At 42.5% G+C, this 23379-nt stretch overlaps 1 protein-coding gene across 1 annotated transcript; it reads left to right on the top strand.

Moving 5' to 3' along the window:
* The first annotated feature begins 55 nt into the window (after positions 1 to 55).
* LMNB1 (lamin B1) lies at positions 56 to 22690 on the top strand. Its single transcript, XM_086866652.1, has 11 exons — positions 56 to 691; positions 9276 to 9432; positions 10251 to 10376; positions 11368 to 11538; positions 12959 to 13084; positions 15605 to 15825; positions 17039 to 17264; positions 19251 to 19355; positions 19780 to 19899; positions 20604 to 20717; positions 21900 to 22690. The coding sequence occupies exons 1-11, from the start codon at positions 345 to 347 to the stop codon at positions 21939 to 21941; spliced, it is 1755 nt and encodes a 584-aa protein (XP_086722778.1). The 5' UTR covers positions 56 to 344; the 3' UTR covers positions 21942 to 22690.
* The last annotated feature ends 689 nt before the right edge of the window (positions 22691 to 23379 follow it).

Here is a 23379-nt window from a genome sequence, read left to right as displayed (position 1 = left end):
GGCCATGGGCGGGAACGAGGGGCGGGAATAAGGGGCGGGAACGCGCGCGGGGCGTGGGCGCGGTCGGGGGGGCGTGGCCTTAGTGGCGCGCCCGGCGGCCGTTGGCGGGTTTTGAATTTAGCCCGCGGCAGAAGGCGGGCCGCAATTGGTTGGCGCGCGGTCACGTGGGCGGGAGGGCCGCGAGCGCGGTCCGGCTGGGCGGGCGCGCGGCCATATTGGATCGGTGCGGAGCCGGCGGAGGAGGAGGAGGCGACGGCGGCGGTAGTCGCCTGTCCGTCGTCCGTGCGTCCGCCTGTCCGTCGGTCCCCGCCCGGTCCCGCCAGTGTACCCCCCGCCCGCGCTCCATGGCCGACCCCACGCCGCGGACCCGCGGCCCCGCCGTCGCCGCGATGCCGCAGAGCCCGACGCGCATCTCCCGCCTGCAGGAGAAGGAGGAGCTGCGGCAGCTGAACGACCGCCTGGCCGTGTACATCGACAAGGTGCGGAGCCTGGAGACGGAGAACAGCGCGCTGCAGCTGCAGGTGACCCAGCGGGAAGAGGTGCGGGGCCGCGAGGTCACCGGGCTGAAGGCGATCTACGAGGCGGAGCTGGCGGACGCGCGGCGGGCGCTGGACGACACGGCGCGGGAGCGCGCCAAGCTGCAGATCGAGCTGGGCAAGCTGCGCGCCGAGCACGAGCAGCTGCTGGGCAGGTGGGCAGCGGGGAGAGGCCCGGGAAGCGGCCGTGGGATGAGGGGATGGGGATGGGGATGCGGGCGGAGCGGCGGCCCAGGCAGCCGCGGGGGCTGCGCGGCCGGGAATGAATGAGGGAACGATGGAGGGAAGGAGTGAGGGAATGAATGGGGCACGGGCAGCGCTGCCGCCGCTCCGCCCCGGCGGGAAGCGCCGGCCCCGAGCGCCGCCCCCGCCGGCTGCCGGAGCCCCGCTCCCCGCAGCACCCGCCGCCCGTCCCGGGTGCCCGTCCGGCTGGCTCCGGACGCTGCGGACGGGAAAAGGGGGAAGGTCTGGTTGGATATTGGGCAGAAATCCCTTACTGTGCGGGTGGTGAGGCGCTGGAACGGGTTTTACAGGGAGGCTGGCGCTTAAAAAATGAGGTGAAGTGCTCTGGTTGCTACCCGCAGTAAGAGAGACCTTGGAGCGCTTTCTGTAAGGAAAGGAGGCTGGAGAGAGATTTTTGACAAGGGCCCGGAATGATGGGACAAGGTGGGAATGGCTTTGAACTGAAGAAGGGCCGGTTTACATGGGATATGGGGAAGAAATCCTTGGCTGATGGAGAGGTGAGGCCCTGGAACAGGTTGCCCAGGAGGTTGTGGATGCCCTGTCCCTGGAAGTGTTCCAGGCCAGGCTTGATGGAGCTCTGAACGATCTGCTGTAGTCAGTGGCATCCCTGCCTCTGGCTGGGGACTTGGGACCAGACAGGCTTTAAAGTCCATTCCATTTAACATTCTGTGATTCCATGACTGCTCCCTGCACGGACAGGGTGCTGTCTTTAAGGCTCAGGCTGCTTGGGAGTGAAAAACAGAGCTTTTCTGAAACAGATTAACTTCATTATATTACATCACTCACTAGGTAATACATGGAGCGTACCTTAAACCAAAGAGAACTGTAATTTCTGTGTGCCTTTCTGGATGTTCAGGTGTTACAAAAAGTAGAATTTGTGTCCACACATCCCCCAGCTTGACGGCTTTAGGGCACAGTGCCAAGATCCCCGTTCTTGCAGTGAACTGATTTTGAGACACTAGATTTTGCTTCTTAAGCATTCAGCTCGATTTGCTTGTTTATTTGGTTCCTTGTTTGTGTTTACCTTCAATTTGATTTCTGTGACTGCTGCAGTTTTAGCCATTCACCCTTTAGTCTTGGAATCACAAGGTGTGTCAATATTGGGAGGGGAAGAAACACCCAGAGTTGTTATTCTTCCTCTGCTAGTGTGTCTTCAGTGCCCTCTCAACCCTGATTTTTCATGATGAAAAAGATACTTCATGTCTCCAGCGTCTGCAGACAGCTCTGATATCTTCTGGACTCTGTTATTTAAAAAAACTGAAACTGTGAGCTTCTAATTAGTGAGACTGGTTGCTCTTGAGGTTACCTCTTGGTGCCTTATGAAGGTCTTAAATCAAAGTGGTCATTGACAGTGATAGGGAAAGCCAGGTGTAGCTGCAGACAGGCACCAACATTACTTGACTCTAAGGTCAGGCCAGGAATTTCCATCTCTTACTGATTCTATTGAGGAAGACACACCCTTGTGTCAGCTTCTCACCAGACTTCATGTGTGGGGTTGGGATCTAAATGCAGCCTGTAGTGGATTCCCTTTTTGTGGCTGGAACCAGGGCATTAGTAATGTGGACATGGGCATCTGCATATTCTGTCTTGGATTTGCCTGTGATGGGATACTTGGCAAAAACCTGATGTTTTGCTGGGGGCAGGGTGTTGATTGCCAATAACTCCTGGATGGTCTAGTAAAACACTTAATGCTGTTTGAGGCTCCTGGATTCCACTTGTTTGTGGCTCTTTGGTGCTTGGTGCCAGACCTCAGGATGGGCGTGCAGTTTCTTAGTCCTCTTTGTGTGTTGTTAAGATGGATATCTCTGGGATATCTAAGCTTATCTGTAATTCTATTTGCAAAGTCTTAAAAAGGAGCAAAGGGGTTTTTCACTTGAACTGGAGCACACTCCCCCATGGCTTCTTAAAGCTTTTAAGTCACATTATAACCTGGCAAAAAATACTCTTAGAAACACTTCTCACAAGTGTGCATAGGAGTGCTGTAAAGGTTTACAAGGTAAGATGAGAATGTGTGCTCTCAACAGAATTTTCCTTGCCCTCTCTGAAAGCTGAACTGCAGTGTGATCTATGTGCTGGCTTTAGTTTAAATGTATATAGTAGTTTGCATCAAACAGAGCCACTGGGGGAAAGAAAAAAGAAGAAAAGAAAAAAAAAAAAAAAAAGAGTAGTTTCCTGGCATGTTTGGTTTCTGTGGTTTAGGTATTCTGGTAGCCATGTCATAACGCTCAAATTAGTGTTCCTTATAGAGCCAGTGGAGATAAATGTGAGGAGAAATGGCTCTCAAAGTGTTTTGGGTCTGTGAAAATGATTTTCCACTTAGTTATCTGAAGCTGGGCAGTATAATTCATAGTCTAGCTGGTTTTTTGTGCTATTTGAATATTTTTGCAGGTGTTATTCTTGTGCAACTCTGCTTTCTCTGGTTAGCACGGCATTCTTCTTAATTGCTTGATTCATTTTACTCCAGTCATCTTACAATCACTCTTCGAGTTTCACATCAAGCTCATGCTTCTAGTTGCTCTCCAAGTGCTGTAGGACTTCTTTTATTTCTTTAGAAAAATTAAAGATCAGGTCACCTATTTGTTGGATTTGCTGACTTCAGTGCCGTCTACATGTTGTGATGCGCCAAAAAGCTTGCTCTCTTCATACTTCTAATCCCTCAGGAGAAATTTTATTTGTTTCTTCAGCTGTTGCATGACTTGTTGCATGCTCTCCTTCTAGAGTGCTTGCCAATGCAGTGGATTCTGCTGTGGCTAAAATAGGAAGGTTTCCCTTGATACTTCAAATCCCTAAAGTAGTAGGGGGGAAAACAAGTGAGGCTGAAGAAAACCAGCTTCCCTATTTCTGTTCTGGGGAGGGGATGGGAAAGTGATAGTCCTTGTTGTGTAAGTAGGAAGCTTGTGATGGACAGAATGGAGATAAGGGGGGGAAAAAAATCTCTGTATTTCAAGACCTGGGGAAAAAAAAACCCACGTAATTTGAGTTTAGGTGTATAGAATTTTTAGAGAGCTCTTGGGAGGTGGAGAAGAGGCAGATCTCTGTTCTGTAGTTTGAGAAAAAATTGAGAGACCATAGCAATTTCACAGTATTTCCAGTTTATTTTCTCATTAGTGATTAGGCAAGACTTTCCTGTATGCTTAGCCATTGGTGGTGGCTGTTGTAGAGACTCTACTTCCGTCCCTCAAATAAGTAGTGTAGTTAATTGTGGCTGCTACAATTTTGCAGTCAAGGCCTGGGGAAGACACCAGCGGTAGCTCCACGGAAAAAAATGTCTGAGCATGTTGATTTCCAGCTGCTGGGCTTGCTGGTGAACAATAAAGGTGAAAGGAGGTAGTGGGATCACAAAGACTCAAAATGTGTGATGATGCAATTAGCAACAAATTGTTTTGTGAATTATTAATAAAATTGTTAAATTATCCTGTTATTTTTAGATAGAGTGCATGCACTTCCTAGAGCAGAGCAGCGTTGCCTTGGCTGGGAGTTTAGAGTGCTGTAAATTCCATATTTCTTGAGAAAAGGGTTAAATAGACAAGGCACACAAATCAGTGAAAGATGTGATCCTCGGGCAGGTCATAATGCCATCATTTAAGCAGCAGGTCCCAAGTGCTCCAGCACATCCTGCAAGACTGGAGAAAGCTGCTTTTGAGGGGAAATGTGTCATGGGTTCATCATTTCCCCAAGTGCACACCAGGGAGAACTGCTGAGCCGAGATGGTTGGGGGGAAAAAGCATCCTGTGTCACTGGGGCAGTCGACTTGACAAGGGTGCACTTTGTGGAGTTTGGCACAGCTGTGTCACCAAGTCCTGCTGAACAAGAGCTGCTCAGAAAGCCAAGGCTGGCTGTTGTGTTGTGTGGCTCTGCTGGTGGGTCAGGTTTCAGCATAGTTTTCCACTGGTGGAAGTGGTTTCCAAGATGTAGCAAATTTATTTCAAGGGATGTTTGTGATGGGGGGTTAATTAAAGCGGGTCAAAAATCCCCGGCTGGACTTGTCCACGTTCTGGTTGGTCGTGTGAGGAAATTGTGTTCTTTAGGAGGCATAAGCTGGTGTTAACACTAGTTCATTTAGGAAAACCCATTGTTTACATTTGTCTTTGGCAGGCTGAGGTTTCACTGTGGCTCTTTGCCAGTGCTGGGGGACATCTGCTCTCCTGGAAGAGGAGACAACATGATCAAAGTAGCTTCGAAGGAAATTGTATGTTTTATTGGAGAAGTTGGTAAAGGACTTAATCTTCCTTTATTATCTTCAGGTGTTTTGTAGAGTGCGAGCATTAATAGCAAATGTAATTGTGACAAGGAACTAGACTTTAATTTTAAATATCAAATAGATAATTTACCTGTTTGTCTGGCTTTGAATCTCCAATTGGCCTTCCTTCCCATCTGCACTCTGAAGTGCCTTTCTGCACTGAGATTAGGCAGTAAAATAAATATCAGGAACAGCTTCCCATCAGCCTGTGCCTTGAATTATGGGCAAGTGTGTGGCACTGCAGCTGAGCAACTGCACAGAGCCATGTGGTCTTGGTGCAGGCAAAGATGTGACACCTGTTCCAGGGTTTTCCAGGGTGCTGTGAGGAGCTGGGCAGGAAGTGTGGAAAGGAAGCTGACTTGACATTTTTTGAGGCATGTTTTTGTTACTGTAGGTGATCTTGAAAAGCGAGCCAAAGATCGGAGTCTGGGGAGCTCCAGAGCTTTAATCTGAAATCTGTCGCTGTTTTGATGTGTACCATAGAGCACCCAGAGGGGGAAGGGGTGGGGTGATTCACTTGTTGCAAAATAGTTCAAGCCGCTGAAATACAAGAATTTGTATTCTCAAGTAAGCAGGTCTTCTGTGCAGTGTAGGACACAAATGCTTGGTCTCAAATATGTGAGCATGCAATGATGACAGGGTAGTGGGCAGTGGTTTGATACGTGCTTATATGTGTAGGTTCTGCTTAGAAATGGGGTTATAGTCATGGGATTCACACAGATGACCATGAACTTCAGACTGGATTTGTGACTTTTCAAGCAGGGTCACAGCTGAGCAGTATGTGACCAGAGATGGTATGTTGGTGTTGGTTTCAAACACTTTAATAAATAAATTTTAAATAAAATGGGTGACGTGAGACAAGTTGAAACCACTTTACAGATATTTATTTACAGGACAGCCAAACTCATCCAGTTACTCTTATTTTCATGTTGGACTCTATTCCAAAGTTTGAATGCTTTTAGCTGCCTCTTATGTTATTTTAAGGCACTTTGTTGCAAAATACAGCCTTAGCATTTTGTCTGCCATAGGGGAAGAATGTGGGAAACTAACTGCTAGCTAAATAATGCATAGAAGATCTGTGGCTGTAGTTGGGGTTTTTTTTATTATTTTCATATTTCTCTACAACTGGAGTAGAAAACCAGCCCACTACGCAGTAAATGTAATTTTATATGGGTCTAAATATAGGTTGCAATATCAGGAATTACAACACCTGTGTATCTATGTCATGACTTGGCAGAAAGCCAATGATGTTCTAGGAGGGTTTGATTAATGTTGGTAATGCTTAGCTTTGTGATCAGACTCTTAAGTAGGGGCAGAAAAGAGTGGGTGAGGTGTGGGAGGTGAGAAGAATCTGTTTTAGGCTGGTGGTAATCCTGCAGTTGGTCAGTTTCAAAGGAAATTTTGAATTATACCTCCCAAGGTCTGGCTGCTGACTGCTTGCCTTGTGTTAAGTGTGTGGTTTGTCTGGCTCCAGATGGTCAGCTCAGCTTATTGAGCAGCTAGAAAATGATTTCTTTGGGGTTTTTGGTTTGGTTGGGTGTTCATTTTTCTGGAGGTTTTTTTTGGGTGGGGTTTTTTTTGTGTGTGTTTTTTTGGTTGGTTTGTTTGTTTGTTGGGGGGGTTTTTTAGGGGTGGTTTTGTTGTTGCTGGTTTTTGGGTTGGGGCTGTTGGGTTTTTTTTCTGGTGGTGGTGGTTTATTTTTGTTTGTTTGGGTTTTTTTGTTGGTTTTTTGGGTTTTGTTTTTTGTATGACTTTTCTGTTAACTTAGCAAGAAGGATAAGGAGATTATGGGAAATTCTAGGTTGTTGTTTAACAATTCCATGGATAAGAAGATCCACGCTCTTTGAAGTCAAAAGAGAGAAAGCCAAGCTGCTTCTTTGAAAAAGATGCAAGTCAGCAATTACTTCTTTGCTTTTGTTTCTCCTTTCATGAGTCAAACTACTTAAAAAGGAGTGCAGTTCTAGGTAACTTCTGAACACTGCAACAGGAAGGTGTTTGAGGTTTTTTCATTTGCTGTATTCAGATGTAGCTTTGGCTCTCTGGGGAGGAAGAAGCCAGCTATTGTCAAGAGGCTGGAGTTCTTCCTGGTGAAAATTAGTGTGTGTTAGGCTGAAGTATGTGTTGTATACATTAGTGTTTGTTTTTATAAATCACAGAGGCTTTTCTGATCTTCCCCTCCTTTCCTGTCTTCCCTTTAGGGCTGGGATGACACTGCTCAGTTGCTGAGATTTCATCTGGCTTTCAGTGTTTGAAGTGTGGAGCTCCAGTTTCTGTTTTCTCTCTGAGAATGTGCTCAGCTGAGCTGTCTCAGACAGCTCATGACACTAACAACTAATAGTGCTTAATTTTAATTCTCCACCCACCCACCCACCACCCCCCTGCTGTGGCTTTTGTTGCATTAAATTATAGTGTGGCTTCACAGACAGCCTCGCTGCAAACAAGCCAGAAAGGGCTGATCTAACTGGTTAATGCTTTTTGTGGTACAGGTACTACACTGGGTTTTAATCATGTTGCTGTTGCTAGTCCATTTTATATACTCTTTATTTCTCTGCTGCTACATGGCAAGCATGCTCCTCTCAGCTGCCTTCCAGTGTATAAATGCATTAAAAAGGTATTTGCATTAAAAGAATTTAAAATACAAGTAGTTTTAAGGTGTCCACACGCTTTGGAAAGTGGCATATTTTGGGGAATCTCCCTGTTTCAGAGTCCAGGATAATTTGGGGCAGACTAAGGAGCAGCACGCTGTCTATAGCTCTGCAACTTCTTCGTTTCAGGGTGGGCTTGGTTTCAGCATGGGAGAAGGAGTTTCTTCTGCACACCTTCCTTGCATGCTGAACTTCCAACAGGCCTGGGTGGAAGAGGAAGGACAGCACAGAATCTCTGGGAAATAACGGGGAGAGCTGGAAGCAGGAGTATCCAAACCCTAAATCCTGTGGTTTCGTCCGAGCTGTGGGCACAGCTGTGGATCTGAGAAGTGAAATGCCACGAAGGGATTGGGGGAGTGTGGTGGAGGAGGAAGCAGCTGAGTGCAGAAGAGAGTGTTTTTGTGTGTCTCAGGGGCTCCCAGCCTGCCCCATGGTGCAGGAGGAGGGGGGAGCAGGTGCTAATCCCATGGGATCGGGATTAGCCAGCGCTAAGTCTGTTGCGTAAAGCCTGCCATGTGGTGTGGCTGTGGTGCTGAAACCCCCAGACATGCATTCCATCCCTGCACCCCTCTGCGTGCACCTGCCTCTCCCCCGGCCATGACAAGTGCAGGTAACCTTGGGAATTAAAGGATCTTTTAAAACTGAGGGTCTCTCCTTCTAAAATTCTGTCGATTTTGCCATAGGTCTCCTTTTGCCAAGGAGTGTTGCTGTTGTGTCTTATAAACTGTACAGTGATTAGAAAGTAGTGGATGTGTTCTGGATCTATCTTTATCCAATTTCATCATCAAAATCATCTCAGCATTATGTTGTTAATTCTGCCTTTTTTGTTTGTTTGTTTGTTTTTTTGTTTTTGTTTTGTTTGTTTTTTTTCCTTTTCTTTTTTTCCTAACATCTGAAAGGAAAAACATGAAAACTGAAGGAGGATATGCTGGCTGTGGCATTATTGAGCCTAAATCTGTCCATTGCTTTAAAAAGCTCAGTTAAAACCATCAAGGACTTCTGCATGCTACTGTCCTTGGTAGACAAACGTGGATATCCCAGGCAGAAAAAGAATGGAACTCCAAGGCTGAAGAATTTGTTACACATTTAATGAATGCTTGTGTCATCTAAGGACAAGAAACATTTTGATTCATGAATATGGGTTCCCTTTCTCCTGTTTTTGATAGTAGCCTGTTACAACATTATTTGTGGATAATAAACTTGTGTTTATGAGACATTACTTTTTTTCCCATTTGATTTCTCTGTTTGAATATGCTAGTTTAGGAAATAAACACCTACAAAAATGTGTGACTGCTTGTCTAGACACAAAAACTAGTTTGAAGGTAATCTGAAAATCTTCTGTGCTTGCCCTCATAAAGAAATCACATCACCTCTGCACCAGTGTAATTTCTGTGAGTGCAGATATTGTTGTATAGACAGGATTTGGGTCTCTTTCCTCAGGTCTGTGGGACTTGCCATTTTTGAAGGGTGCTGCAAAGCACAGTAAATTCAACTAACACAAGATGTTTTTGACAGGTGTTTCTCAAGTCTGATATTCAGATTGCTTTACTAGTCAGCAGTCAACGGGCATTTCTAGGTTTTCTTGCAACCACTTTTTCTGGTTTGTTCCAGCTACACAAAAAAGGAATCCGACCTCAGTGGAGCCCAGGTCAAACTTCGTGAGTTTGAGGCAGCCCTGAATTCTAAAGAAGCTGCACTGGCTACAGCCCTTGGTGATAAGAAAAGTCTGGAGGGAGACATTGAAGATTTGAAAGATCAAATTAGAGAGGTGAGAAGAAGAAGAAACATCAATTAACCATCAATTTCTGTTAGCCAGTTGAAGTGGTTTTCTGTATTATGAGCTGCCAGTCTGATAAAATATAACTTTGTAACAAAAAAAAAAAAAAAAAAAAAAGGATGAAAATCTGTCATCTGGTCACAGCTAGAACAAATAGTGATTAATTTTCACCACTAGAAGCAGTTTCTGAGTTACTGTTGAGTTTTATTAACAAGATGAATGGTGAAAGAAACAGCTCATAAAACTGCAGATGCTGAAGTTGCAAGGGATACTTAGGGAGAAGAAAGCAGGTCAAGACTCAGAGTACACTTGACACTTTTCAGAAGCGTTTTGGGGGGCAGATTGACTTCACAAGAACAGATAATAACAAGTAACAGTTTCCCTCTGCCCTCCTTTTGGTTCTGCTTGTGGCTCTCCCTGTTCTGGTGGAACAATGAGTATGAAAAACTCTTGTCCTAGTTTTGTTGGCCTTTTGATTTGTGATCTTGAGCAGCAGCACCTCAAGAGGATGGGTTGTGGAGACCAGGAAACTGGTGTTTTCCATGTATTAGAAATTGATTTGTACAGAAAATTATTAAGTAGCAATTTTAATGCCAGTTACTAATGTGAAATATATAGGACTCAACTTGTATAAGCAGCTGCAGAAGTGTGTGTTTGTGATAGGCAATATTACAGGGGTAGGTACTGGGGTTTGGTTGTGAAGTTATACCTTAATGTGTAGTTAAGCTGTGGTTCTGTGAGGCTCTGGCCATTCTTTGAGTGTGAGTTCTGCTGCATAATTGTTGTTTTGATTCTTTTGTTTCTTAAAGCTGGAAGCTTCTTTAGCTGCTGCCAAGGAACAGCTTATAAACGAAACTTTGCAGAAGGTGGATCTTGAAAACCGTTGTCAGAGCCTCATTGAGGACCTGGAATTCCGTAAAAATATGTATGAGGAGGTAAATTTAGTCTCAAAAATTAACATTTTTAAAGGCAAGAAGACTGGGAGGTCATTTGAGAATAGGAAAATACTTTGGGTTGGGAGGTTCCTCTGCAAGTTGTCTGAACTCCTACTCAGAGTAGGGTTTACCTCTGTTCTAGTGTGGGGATTTCTAACTTCCTTTTTCTAGGAAAAAATATTTTAATTCTGAATTAGCGTGAATAAAAAGTTTCATGTTTCATCTTAAATTCTGATCATGGTGTGCAATGCACATGTCTTTTTTTATTAATGAGAAAGTAGGTTAGTAACTTCCCACATAATCCCATTATAAGAAATAAAGTGGAGGGAGACTCAAACAGGTGCTCTGGACCTGCAGTGTCAAATCTTTCTAATAGGATGCTTTTGAATAATGGAAACAAAAGTGGATGACTAGCTGTCTTTTAGAACTTTTTCTTGCCACCCTCCCTTTCATCTGTGGCATTTGAGGCTTTCCAGGAGGAACCTTAGGGCAATAACAAATGTACTTGATCATACTGTCTTTTGTTCCATGTGTGCTTTTTCTTGCTTGGACTATTTTCAGTTTTGTTTCATGTTGTTGGAATCCCTTTCTTTCCAGAGAAAGCACAGGCAAGCACAGAAGTAAATGGGCAAAGTGGGGTGACTGTTATAAAACAGTAGTTAGGTTTTGTTGAAGCACAGAAGATACCTCAAGAAAGGAAAGATTAGAAATTTCAGATATTTTATTTTAGGAATAAAAATCTAATGGTGCTGAGGTGTATTTGTTGAAAGTCCAGAAAACTCTCAGAAAAAATGATGGTTGATGGTATCCTAGCTCTTTTTTTAATGAGTGGCTATTGCAAAGTAAGACTGGGGAGACTGTTTCTACTAAGAGTTTCATGTCAAAATAATCTGATACCAGAACCTGCACTGCTCTCCACTCAGCAGGATAGTCTTCTGAAATTCTTGTCCTGTCTTCACTGGGTGTTACCACGTTTCTCTGCTTCTCACAGGAAATCAATGAGACCAGGAGGAAGCACGAAACTCGCCTGGTGGAGGTCGATTCTGGGCGTCAGATTGAATATGAGCACAAGCTGGCCCAGGCCCTCCAAGAAATCAGAGAGCAGCACGATGCACAAGTGAAGCTGTACAAAGAGGAGCTGGAGGAGACTTACCATTCCAAAGTGAGAACATGTTTTCACACAGCTGCTCGACAGTGCTTTGTTTTTGTTTTGCTTAATGGCATAATTGCTGGCAGCTCAGAGGGGTTTATTAGGGAGCTGGGTTTGAAATTAGCGTGCGTTTGAGTGCGAATTTGCATTTTCACATCTCACTTTGGGAGCAGGTTTGATCCTCATCAAGTGCAACAGCAGAAGGGGAGGAAGCGCTGTGTGAAGGTGATCTGGGGGGAAAAGTGATTAATGCTGGGATTCCTGTGAATTTAAGGGAAGTTCTTCTGTTGTTAAGCATGATACTGAACAATGATCAGTCAAGTGCCCCATGTTTTGTGTAAAAATTCATAATGGGACTTGCTGAGAAGACAGCAGATAGTCCTCTATACAAAATAGCAGATAGTCCCTGTACAAAACATGAGGAAGTTTTACAATGCCCAGTAACTTCTGGTTTTTACTCATCTGGGCAGAAAGCTGCAATCAGTTATACTTCATCATTTCCTTCCTCTGCTGTTATTCAGTATTTATGTCAGGAGGCCACCCTGATGTCTCAACTGAACCTGGTTTCTGTGGCTGTACTTGTTGCAGTTAGTATTTTTTAAAAGCAGAGTGGGATGTTACATCAGAAAAGTTCATACAAATTGAATTAATTAGCATCAGTTTTGGTCTCTTGAGCCTGCTTGTCTCCAGACCTTCAATCTGGCCTGGAAAAGACTGTTTAAAATACAATCTAGCCAAAAATGCAACCTCTCATTGCTTTCTTGGTCATTCTCATCAGGTATACTTTACTGTATTTTTGGAAACTTAGTTAAAAAAAATAATTGGATTGCTTTGCATAATCATCAATAACAAGTTCAGTAAATCTATGGTGCAGCTCAAGTTGGTGTGTGGTACTTTTCAGCAGGAATGATTTAGTTACTTTATAAGAGTAACTTTCATTATTTCATTATTTATATTAATTATTTCTTTATTTATATTAATTATTCTTTATTCAAGATTGAAGTGATGGAATGAGGCAGTAGTGGCTTAGGGCACTGGTAGTGATACCAGTTTTTTCTTTATATTGCCTGAAAGTTAACAAGTTTGCCTCTTTTTAGAGAATTAGTACTTTCAGTTCAGCTTCTTCAGTTTAAGTGTGTTAAACGAAATTTGGCCAGCATGAAAACTGAACTTAGTTCAATCTCAGTAATGTCTACAAGGGCAAGTTTTAATCCTAAGGTAAATATTCAGAGAATTGGAATTCCAGGCAGGGCAATCCAACGTGGCAACCGAGGCACCACATTTTAGCCCTAAACAAAGAAAAGTTTCGCTCCGTTGGAGTCGCAGAGAGGAACTCAGTGGCTTAGCCGTGCCCTGTGGGTTTTTGGTGATTCATTCCTTCTTCTGGTGAAAGTTACTTTGAAACTGATGTCTTGACTTGTGTGCCCTGCAGCTGGAGAGTGCCAGGCTGTCCTCGGAGATGAGCAGCTCTGCAGCCAACACCATCAGGGAGCAGCTGAACGAGAGCCGCATGCGCATCGACAGCCTGTCCTCCCACATCACCAGCCTCCAGAAGGAGGTAACCAGCTGTGCCTCCTTGGTCCTGCTACTCACAGCTGTTGATTTTTGTGTGAAAGGGCTTTTCTTTCCGTTGTACTCGTTGGTTTTTGTGTAAAAGGTCTGTCTTTCCCTTAAGTTGTAAGTATGTTCTGCGTCACGACTGGAGTCTGTCTTCTCTCCTACTGCTCTGTACTTTTTCAAATCCCTTAAGGTCTCCTTTTGGCAAACTCTTATTTTCTTTTTCAGTGTGTAGTGTTCTGCTGTAGAGCAAGTCTGTGAAACAGGGTACTGTTAACTGCCTTCTGTGAAAATTTTTGTGGATAGATGAGGCGATTTTAGACAAATGCGTATTAACTGTTCTTGACACTTTGAGCAGTCCAGTAGTGACTGGCCCAGCCTAGTGTGCAATTCTACAAAGACACATTCAAAGCCAGAACTGGAATTTGCAGACTCTTTTCATCCTAGATCCAGTTTGCATCTAGACATCTTGAAAAAACCAAACCTGATGACGTGATCTTGCCCAGATCAGGAATGTGAGACTGAGTGAAAACATCAAGTAACTGTACTTGAGCATCTGTAGGGCAGGATCTTGAGCAGGAGCTGGTTGTTCCTAGATCACAAAGGGCATAGATCACACCCAGAGAAGTATGACACAATGTATGACAAGTGGTATCTTCAGTAGTGGCCTGTCTGTAACATTGTGGGCACTGCAGTGGGAAATCCAGCGTGAAAATGAGGAGAGTTAGGAGTTGGTTCTGCAGTTATCTTTTGTAACTCACTTGAAAACCAACAAAACATTTACACTTTTTTGGGAATAAAAAGTACTAGTACTGTATAATCCTTTCTGTGATGCATTTTGAATTTTATTCCTCCTGTACAGTAGACTTTCGTAGGACATCAAAATTCTGTGTATTTTGAGTAAAAAATATAAATGCAGGGGACATTATTTCCTAATTTTCCAAATAAATGGGCAGCTACTAGTAAGAGTCTTCCTAGTTTTCCTTTTATCTAGTCAAGTTAGTTTCTGGAAAAGATCAGGTGATAAAATGAACGTGTATGAGGTTCCACAGGAATTGGATGGAAAGTTCTGGCCATTTAGATTTTATTTCTGCCTTTAGATTACCATCATCTTTTGGGGGTTCAGAGTAAGTTTTTTTAAGTTGATTGTCTCTTCTTTTCACATCAGGAGTGACAGCTTGGTTGAGAGGACTTGCTTCTGGACTGGCAGAAGTGTTTGTTGCTAACTTCAGGGCAATCAACTTCAGGAAAAATCACCTTCTGTCATTTTGATTTTCCACCAAAGAAACCATTTTGGCTGTGATTTTGGGGTGGGGTTTTTTTGGTAGCATTAGTGAAATCAGCCAGTACATTTTTGTCTTCCACTTTACTAGCACTAAGTTAAACTTTATTTTCTTGGAAATCTCTTATCTCTGGTGCTGGTCTGGTTTGAGCTGCCAGCACTGAGCTCTGTAGTAGACTTCACTGTGATCTCTCATGTGACACAAAACTCTGTTTATTAAATTCCTTATCTGACTCTCAGCATGGACAACCAGTTACACTGGTCCCTTGTGTCAGACATGTAGACTCCCTTCTCTCTCTCTGTCTCTGGAATATGTGGTGACTTCCTAAATTTGGGTGCATGCATAGCAAACTTCGTGATTATGGGGCATTGGATTCTGTGTCTGCCCATTAATTAAAAATAATAATTAAATTTCAAGGGGCTGTGAAACAGAAGAAAGCATGTTTATGGAAAGTAAACCCTAAAGCTGACATCATTTTGGGCTTTCTTTGATAAGCATTCCATTCTGGTGGTACAATTTTAAGATCTGCTGGCTTGATGGAATTTTTGAAGCAGGAGACAAATCAGATTTTTCCAAGGAATGCCTATCAGCACACTCTGAGCAAGCCTTGGAGGCTTCAAGGGTAGGCAGACAGGTTTTCACTGACAGCAACCCCTGTTCCTTTAGGGGAGCTGCCTCCCAGAATTCAGGATTAATTAGGATTCAGCACCAAGCCGAAGCACAAAGCAGACATCTGGAAATTAGAGAGCACTCTAACACCTCCAGGGGTGGTGACTCCTCCACCACCTGCCTCCCTGGGCTGCCCATTCCAATATCTAACCACCCTTTTTGGTGAAGAAATCTGTCCCAATGTCCAGCCTAAACCTGCTCTGGTGCAGTTTAAGACTGTGTTCGTGTGTCCTGTCTGGCATGTGTTAAACAGTTAAACTCTTAAGCTCAGTTTTTCTTTCTCAAGTAAATTCAAGTACAGTAGCATGTTTTCATACTTCAGAAAAACGGGGCAAAGAAGTTGTTTTTCCAAGGATGTTGCAAGTTTCACTGGAATTTGGGGTGTTTACATTTCCAGTAGGTGAGGTGGAGAGCAGGAAGTTGAATATGGGCGAGTTTGAGCTCAGAAATAGGGGAGGATGTAACTTCAGTGTCCTGAATTCCGTATTGCCTGAAGGAGCAGAGCACCTGGAGGCTTGGGTGGGCTTCCCTTTTCACCATCATTGATCTTCTCAATGCTTTTCCTCTAGTCTAGAGCGTGGCAGGACAGAGCACAGGAGCTGGAGAGCAGCCTGGCCCAGGAGCAGGAGAACTGCCGCAAAACGCTGGTAGAGAAGGAGAAGGAAATTGCAGAGATAAGAAATCAGATGCAGGAGCAGCTGACAGACTACGAGCAGCTCCTGGATGTGAAACTGGCACTTGACATGGAGATCAATGCATACCGGAAATTGCTGGAGGGAGAAGAGGAGAGGTAGGAAAGGACATGGCAACAAGGTGCTGTCTCTGTTATCTCTGGGCTTTGCTCGTCTTTTCCTCTGTTAAAAAACAGTTTTTAGTGGTGCTTGACTGCTCTACAAGGCACTGGTTTTGCCCCCTCCTGTCTGACACAGTTCTCAGTCACTGTGAGACCCCACTGGTTATCAGACCAGCTCTCAAGACAGCAAATACCTGTTTCTTTATTGGTTTTTTTTTTTTTTGGTTAAGATCCAGCAGAGAAGTAATGAATTTTCATTTGTATGACTGTTTGGTGCCATGTTAATTTTCTTTGAGATTAATTGCAGGGTTAATGAATTGTTACTCAAATTCCTTTCAAGTGCAGAATAATTGTAACAAAGTCATTATGATTGCCCAGCTCATCAGCTAGCTGCATTTTCCACATCTGGCCTCAGATTTTGTCCAATACTGAGAATTTTCACCTCTGTCACAACTGTAATTTAAAGCAGTTTGATTCTTCACAGTGTTCTGAGCCCGCTCACTGCTGATTCCTCTCAGCTGTGGGGATGAAACAGCCAAAGGTTTTATGCCACTGTGTTTTTGCATTAATTTCCCACAGTGGCTTAAGTCTCCCTAGGGTTTTTCTTTCCTTGTAGTCCTTAACAAATGCTTTTATGCTCTTAATGTAGTAGTCCATCAGTATTCTGTGCTTCTGGAACATTAATCAGCTGTTCAACAATGTTTTATTCACCTCTTAAATACTTAAGCCTTCACTTCTTCATGTAACATGCTTTTTTTTACTGTGTTGCTGTATAAATCTATGGGAAGGAGATGGAAGAAAGTTTATTTTTAAAAAAAAAGGTGGGAAAAGTAAAACCAAATCACGGAACCATTAGGGCTGGGAAAGATTTGAGTCCAGCTGTTGACTGCCATGGTCGGCACTTAAACCGCGTCCCCAAGTGCCACATCTGCATGTGTTTCCAGCACTTACAGGGATGGTGATTCCACCACTTCCCTGTTCAAAGCCTGACTGCCTTTTCAGTGAAGAAATTCCTGCTGATACCCAGTGCACACCATCCCTGCCCCAGCTTGAGCCGTCTGTCCTCTCCCTCTGTCCCGCGTTCCCTGCCAGCAGAGCGCCGCTTCACCCTCTCACCCGGGGAGCTGTGGAGAGCAAGGAGGTCCCTCCCTGAGCCTCCTTTTCTCTGATGTGTGAAGTTGCTGTGTGTTTCCTCCCTTCCCCACTCCAGGCTGAAGCTGTCCCCCAGCCCCTCCTCCCGGGTGACCGTCTCGCGGGCCTCGTCCAGCCGCAGCGTGCGCATGGCCGGCGGCAAGAGGAAGAGGATCGACGTGGAGGAGTCGGAAGCCAGCAGCAGCGTGACCATTTCCCACTCTGCCTCTGCCACGGGGAACGTCTCCATCGAGGAGATAGACGTGGATGGGAAGTTCATCCGCTTGAAGAACACCTCTGAGCAGGTTTGGAAGTGCCCCCGTGTGTGTCACGACTCGAGGTGCGAGGGCGTCCTCGGCGCCCCGGGTTTTGTGTTGATCCCGGAGCTCGTGGCATGAAGGGACTGCAGTGTCTCAAAGCAAGCTTTCACACTCTGTTCTGGATTGATCTCGGCTTTTCCCCCAAGGGTTTTCAGTGCTTTTGTTTTTACTGCAAGGTGGCCCATCCGACCAAACGTTACCTGGCACTTCTGCGTTCTGCCTTGCAAGTAATGTACCTGTAAAACTTGACAGATGACATTGCCCCGATAAGAAATACTGCAAGCAGACAAAAAGGGTGCTTTAGAAGCCTTTACAGCACTTTCTCTGCCTTAAAAAAGCCCAAAATAAAATACACAGATGCAGAATAAAGGTCTAGATGAAATTATTGCTGATGTCCCTTGTATCTGCATAGAGCTTTCCTAAATCGTAGTTTTTCTTCTTCCTTAGCTGCACCCACAATTTTATGAGCCCTCAGTTCCCATGCCAAAGCCACTGTTGCAGTGACTACTGAGGTTCTTTGATTCTGTGAATAGGTTGCAATTTATACTGGGAGGGTGCACGTATCTGCAGATATGAAGAACCCTTTGATAAATAATAATCACAACTTCTCCTTATCTTGCCCTCAAAATGATGCTGTTACACACAGCACATTTCCCTCCTTTATCTTCACGAAAAGGCAGCATGTCATGATGATTTAGCTGACAAAGACTGGCCTGGCTCCAAGTGTCCCAGTCCCCTCCAGTCAGCGAGGATGTGGGCAGGCTCCTCCAGACAGTGATAATGTGGGTTGTAATTACCTGTAATTGCCACACCTGGGAAGAGATGGTTTCATTCAGGGAATTCAAGAAACCCTGACATTTCTCTTGGTCTAGACACTTCAGTGTGTAGATGACTCAATTCCAAGTCAAAAATTATTTCTACTGAGTCAGAACCTGACTTTTTTTTTGCCTTTTTAAGGGATTTTTTTGAGCTTCACCCCTGCCACTCACATACTTGTTTTCCACATAGATTTTCCCCACATCTTTTATTTAATTTGCCTACACATCCATTGTTTCATAAGGAAGGAGAAGCATCAGTTTTGTTCCCAGTAACCATGGGTAGTTCATGTTTTTAGCACTTTTCTAGGGGGTCTAGATTTGAGCAACTCCCTGTAGTGCAGTGTGATAAACTGTACATGGAATATTCTCAAGTGTCTTGACAGTTTATATAAAAAAAATAGATTAAAAAAATTTATTAAATCCTCTCTAATTATGGTATGTTTTGGTGCAATGACAATCTGAATGTCAGCATCCATTGAAATATATAAGATGGTTTATTTTTTGTTAATTTAAACTGGCAGTGGCAACTACTGAGTGATCAGAAGCTATGTTGGTGGGAGAGTTTAAAATATTCTTACTCTTGTTTTGAATTTTAAAAATACCTACTCTTGTTTTGAAGCAGTCATTCTATAAAGATAACTTTGTATATGATTTGTTAATGCTTTTCAAGTAATTGATAGGGAAAAAAATAATATAGGGAGTATGTGGTGGCAGGTGTGCACATGTAAAAATATTTCAAGAATATTAACAGCAGTATTTTGTTTTCTAGGAAGCCTGCTTGCCATTCTGTGCTTCAAAAAACCATAAATATTTGTAAGGGGATTTTAATATTTAATACATATTACTAATATGTGCTTCTCTGGACAAAGTGATAACAAAACTGGTGCAAATCATAAACCTTAGTTAAGTTAGCATCAGAACTCAAAAGCAGGATTTATTAAGGTTTAACTTCAAATAAGAGGCAAGATAAATTTACCTAAAATTATTCTAATTCCATGCTGAAGATCAAGTGATAATAAACCCTTTCACTGCAAGTTTTATGTGTGCCACAGCCTTAAAGATAAAACACACTACATGCATAGCAGAAAATGAATGCTGGTGGATTTTTTTATTTTTTATTATTATTTTCTTTTCTTCCTCTCCCTTTTCTTAGGATCAACCTATGGGAGGCTGGGAGATGATCAGAAAAATAGGAGACACTTCTGCAAGCTACAGATATACCTCAAGATATGTACTAAAGGCAGGCCAGACTGTTACAGTAAGTTGTCACATTTCAGGTGCTCTCTAGAAATGGACTTCAGGCCAACTTCTGTGGGTCAAAAAGGCACAAGGTGTTTTTCATTACATTCTCAGGAAATAATCACCTGTGCTTGTGCTGGGCATTCCTTGTGTCAATTGCTGGGACAATCAATACAGGGAGATGTTTTTCAGGTCTTTACTTTCTGTGTGAAGCAGTATTTTCACCACTGAAAGTTTTGCATCCATGTTACATATTCCAAAGTCCCTGCATTAAAAACAGGTGTGTTTTGTTGTAGAAAACTTGGGAAGATGCTTGGTTTTCTTCACTGGGAGAGATCCACAGTGTCACTTAAATGGAATTAACTGAAACAGTAGTTTGGAAATGGAGTTAAGACTGGCAAAAAAACCAAAAAAAAACGTTCCTGTGTGACTTCTCTTGTCAGATCTGGGCTGCAAATGCTGGAGTAACCGCGAGCCCTCCCACTGACCTCATCTGGAAGAACCAGAATTCCTGGGGCACTGGTGAAGATGTGAAAGTTGTGCTGAAAAATTCTCAGGGAGAGGTAAAGCACCTCAGATCTGTGTGAGCTTTCTCTGTGGTGGCATCACCTACAAAGATGCAGGTTAGGGCTCCGCACAGGAACGCACTGCAGTGTTTGGTAAAGTTTTCTCCTTTTGGAGAATTGCCGTAGTTTAGAAATGCCTCTGCTGAAGCCTGTGATTCTTTTACTCTGTATTGAGTCTAAATCAAAGAAAATTTACTTGTTCAGGCCCCTCCCTCATGGCAGGAGCTGGGCAGTGCCTTAGAACACACTTGGAAAAGAAAGTTTTGGTGAACTCTTCAGTGATTTGTCTTCTAAATTATTTTTCCTTAAGCCTGGGTGCTTGTGAGGAGTGGGGGATGTTAGAGTGAAATCCACATGAAGCAGTGAGGGGTTAATTCAGGTGAGGGGTGATTTAAAGCTTGGTTTGGGGGGGACAGTTACTGTGACATGCTGCAGCTGAAAGAAAATACACTAATATACATGAAAAAAGCAGATTTTGGAAGAACCTGATGAGTGTTTTGTCAGGAACACTCCTTTTTATCATTAAGAGATTCAAAACCAAGCTGTTTATGCTCAGCAATACCTGAAAAAGTATACAAACAAAATTAATAGCTTCCCCAGCAGCCAGAACTGTAATTTCTCAAAGTCTTAGGCAGGTGAGTGGGAGATTTATTTTTTTTTTTTATTTTTTTAAGAGTTCAGATCTTAAAAATGTCTTGCAGGAGGTTGCTCAGAGAAGCACTGTGTTCAAAACAACAGCACGTAAAGGGGAGGATGAGGAGGTTGAGGAAGAAGCAGCTGAAGCTCTGGATGAGGAAGACATTTACCGCCAGCAGGTATTTTCTAAGAGTTAACAGGGTTATTTGCATTGAGAAAATGGAGATGTAAGTAATGAATTCTTTTTTTAAAAAAAAAAAAAGATCAAGTGTGGATTTTTTTCTTGTTGTTTTGTTTTGGGTTTTTTGTATTTTTTTAACAGTAATTAATGATAGCATGGAGCTGTCTCATTGAAACCATTGTAAAAATACTGCCTTAATATATCCTCTTGCAGAGAAGTACACTTTTTCCCCAAAGTTTAAAGATATGGGGATTTTTTTTTCCCCTTTAAACTCTTTTCCTAATAAGATTCCTCCCCCATGCCAATTGCTTGCAGTTAAGTTTGGCTTAAGCAGGTAAATTTACTGAAAGTTTTGAGAATTTAAATCTCTTTTTATCTCTGATAGAAAAAATCGTGTTAGCGTATTCTGTTCACATATTTTTTCTGATTGAGAAAATTAGAGATTTGAAAACTCTTTTAGAGAAAATGTCCCTGGCATGCAGAAAAAATGAAGTTCTGAAGTTCAAAAAAAAAAAAAAAAAGGGCTGTGCTGGAAATCAGAGATGTTAGATTTCTTAAATAAAACTTTTATATGGTGCTTGTATATGCTCCCTGATTCAAATATGGCACCTGTCCTCTATTATTCCTCAACAGGAAAGGACAAGGTAACACTCTTTTAATTCCAGGGTAAAAACAGGTTGTATAGCTTTGCTGACACTTGTTTGTACCATGCCAGAGCAGCAATTTCATAAATATAATATAATATAGTATAGTATAGTATAATATAATATAGTATAGTATAATATAATATAATATAGTATAATATAATATAATATAACTAATATATCATAATGTAGTATATATCATAACATTGTTGCAAATCCCTCCTAACATAACGTAATATATATCCTAATGTAATATATGATAATATATATTATATATTTATTAAAATTATATATATATATAAAAGCACAGCAGTTTCTTTTGAGTAGGAAAGCATTTTGCTGCTGGGGTGATTTTTTGGGGTGGTGTTTTTTTTGTTCATTTGTTTTATTTTTGTTTTGGTTTTTTTGTGGATTTTGTTTTGGGTTTGGTTTTGTTTGTTTGTCTGTTTAGTGGGGGGGGGGGATCGTGGTTTTCTTGTTGAGGGTGTTTTTTGGTTTCTTTTTCGGTTTTAAATGGTTCTCCCTGCTCTCAACAGGCAGAGCAAAGGGCATCCAACAGAAGCTGTGTGGTCATGTGAAATTCCAGCTCCTCCAGGCTCCCCAGCCGTGGTAATCCCTGCCTGCAGAACAGAGCCTTCTGAGAAGCACAACGTCATTTTCCTGTCTGTGAATTTTCAAAAGCTGCGAGTCTGATGGCCTTAAATTTCCTCTGCCACTGAAGAAGAAAAAAAAATAAAAAAATTTTAAAAAAAATATAAATTAAAAAAAAAAAAATACAAAATAAGAAGGAAGGTTTGTCACAAGCATCTCGACTTCCTGGCAGGACGTGAGCTGGTGGCTCCTGACAGGGAGAACTGAGAGTTGATGCTCCTGTCTCTCTCAGATTTATACGCCAGTCTCTCTTCATTGAAACCTTGCTGGAGTAGGAATATTCCAGTGTGTTTTGGGGATCGATTTTTTTAGATTATACCACTCTAGACTAGTTGCTACGACCTCTTTGTATTTTAGGTGCTGTTGGGGATTGGTTTAGAGTTCTTAATTCTGGAAGAGGATTCATGTTACACCTTGTAGTTGTGGTGTTAAGATAGTGTTACCAGCTTAAATTTTCTTAATGTGGTTTTTTTCTAACAAATTAGAAAGCTGTTTCAATATGGATTGCCTTACTTGTTTACAATTTTTAGTAACAAAACAAAGTCTCTAGAGGTCTAGTCTACATTTGTATGGGAAACAGTTGTAATTTTGCCAATGTTGAAAGTTTTTCTGTCCTTTTCACATTATTCTGATGTCTGGAAAACATTTGAATAAAGTACCTCTGCAGAAGAGTAAAGTTTTTGGAATTTGTTTCTTCCTAGAACTGAGCTGAAAGTTGAATGAGTATTGAATCCTTGAAACTGATGGGCTTTGAAGCTGAAGAAACATCCATTAAAGGGAACAGTGGCATTTGAGATGCAAAGATTGCTTCTGAATAATGGCTGATACTGCTTCACATTGGGAAAATTAATTCTTTTGAGCTTTATTCACACTCTGTTGCCTTTGTGCTCATCTTTGCTCATGGTTCTGTTCTTACTGGACTGACTTTATTGCATCTTGCAAGTACCAGGCTAAGCAGTTTGAGCAAGCAAGAGAGATTTAGAAGTGGTGTAAAATAATTACCTTTTGACATAGCCTGAATGTATTGTTTTAAATGCATGGCCAGAATTTTGGAAACTGATTGGATTTTTTTTTTTTAAATTGACTGGATGTTTTGGGTTGTGGGGTTTTTTTTCATGGCAAAATTAAGACTTTTTTACATGGCTTTCATCTTGGATGAGCCCTTTTCTGGTGACCAATGTGATGGCATTTCTGTGCCAGCAGAAGTGAAAGGGGGGATTGATGGACAAATTCTTAAGTTATGGTAGCAGCCTTCCTGCAAGATCAAATTCCTGTTTATTTGTTCCTATTTATTCCTATTTATTTTATTTGTAGAGCCTGTTCTTCGATGACAATGGAAGAAATACAAATATTAGAATAATTTTT

Source organism: Cyanistes caeruleus, chromosome Z (assembly GCF_971803275.1).
Source record: "Cyanistes caeruleus chromosome Z, bCyaCae1.hap1.1, whole genome shotgun sequence".
NCBI lineage: Eukaryota > Metazoa > Chordata > Aves > Passeriformes > Paridae > Cyanistes > Cyanistes caeruleus.
Note: the sequence above shows the minus strand (reverse complement) of the source record. Positions and strands in the feature narration are given on the sequence as shown.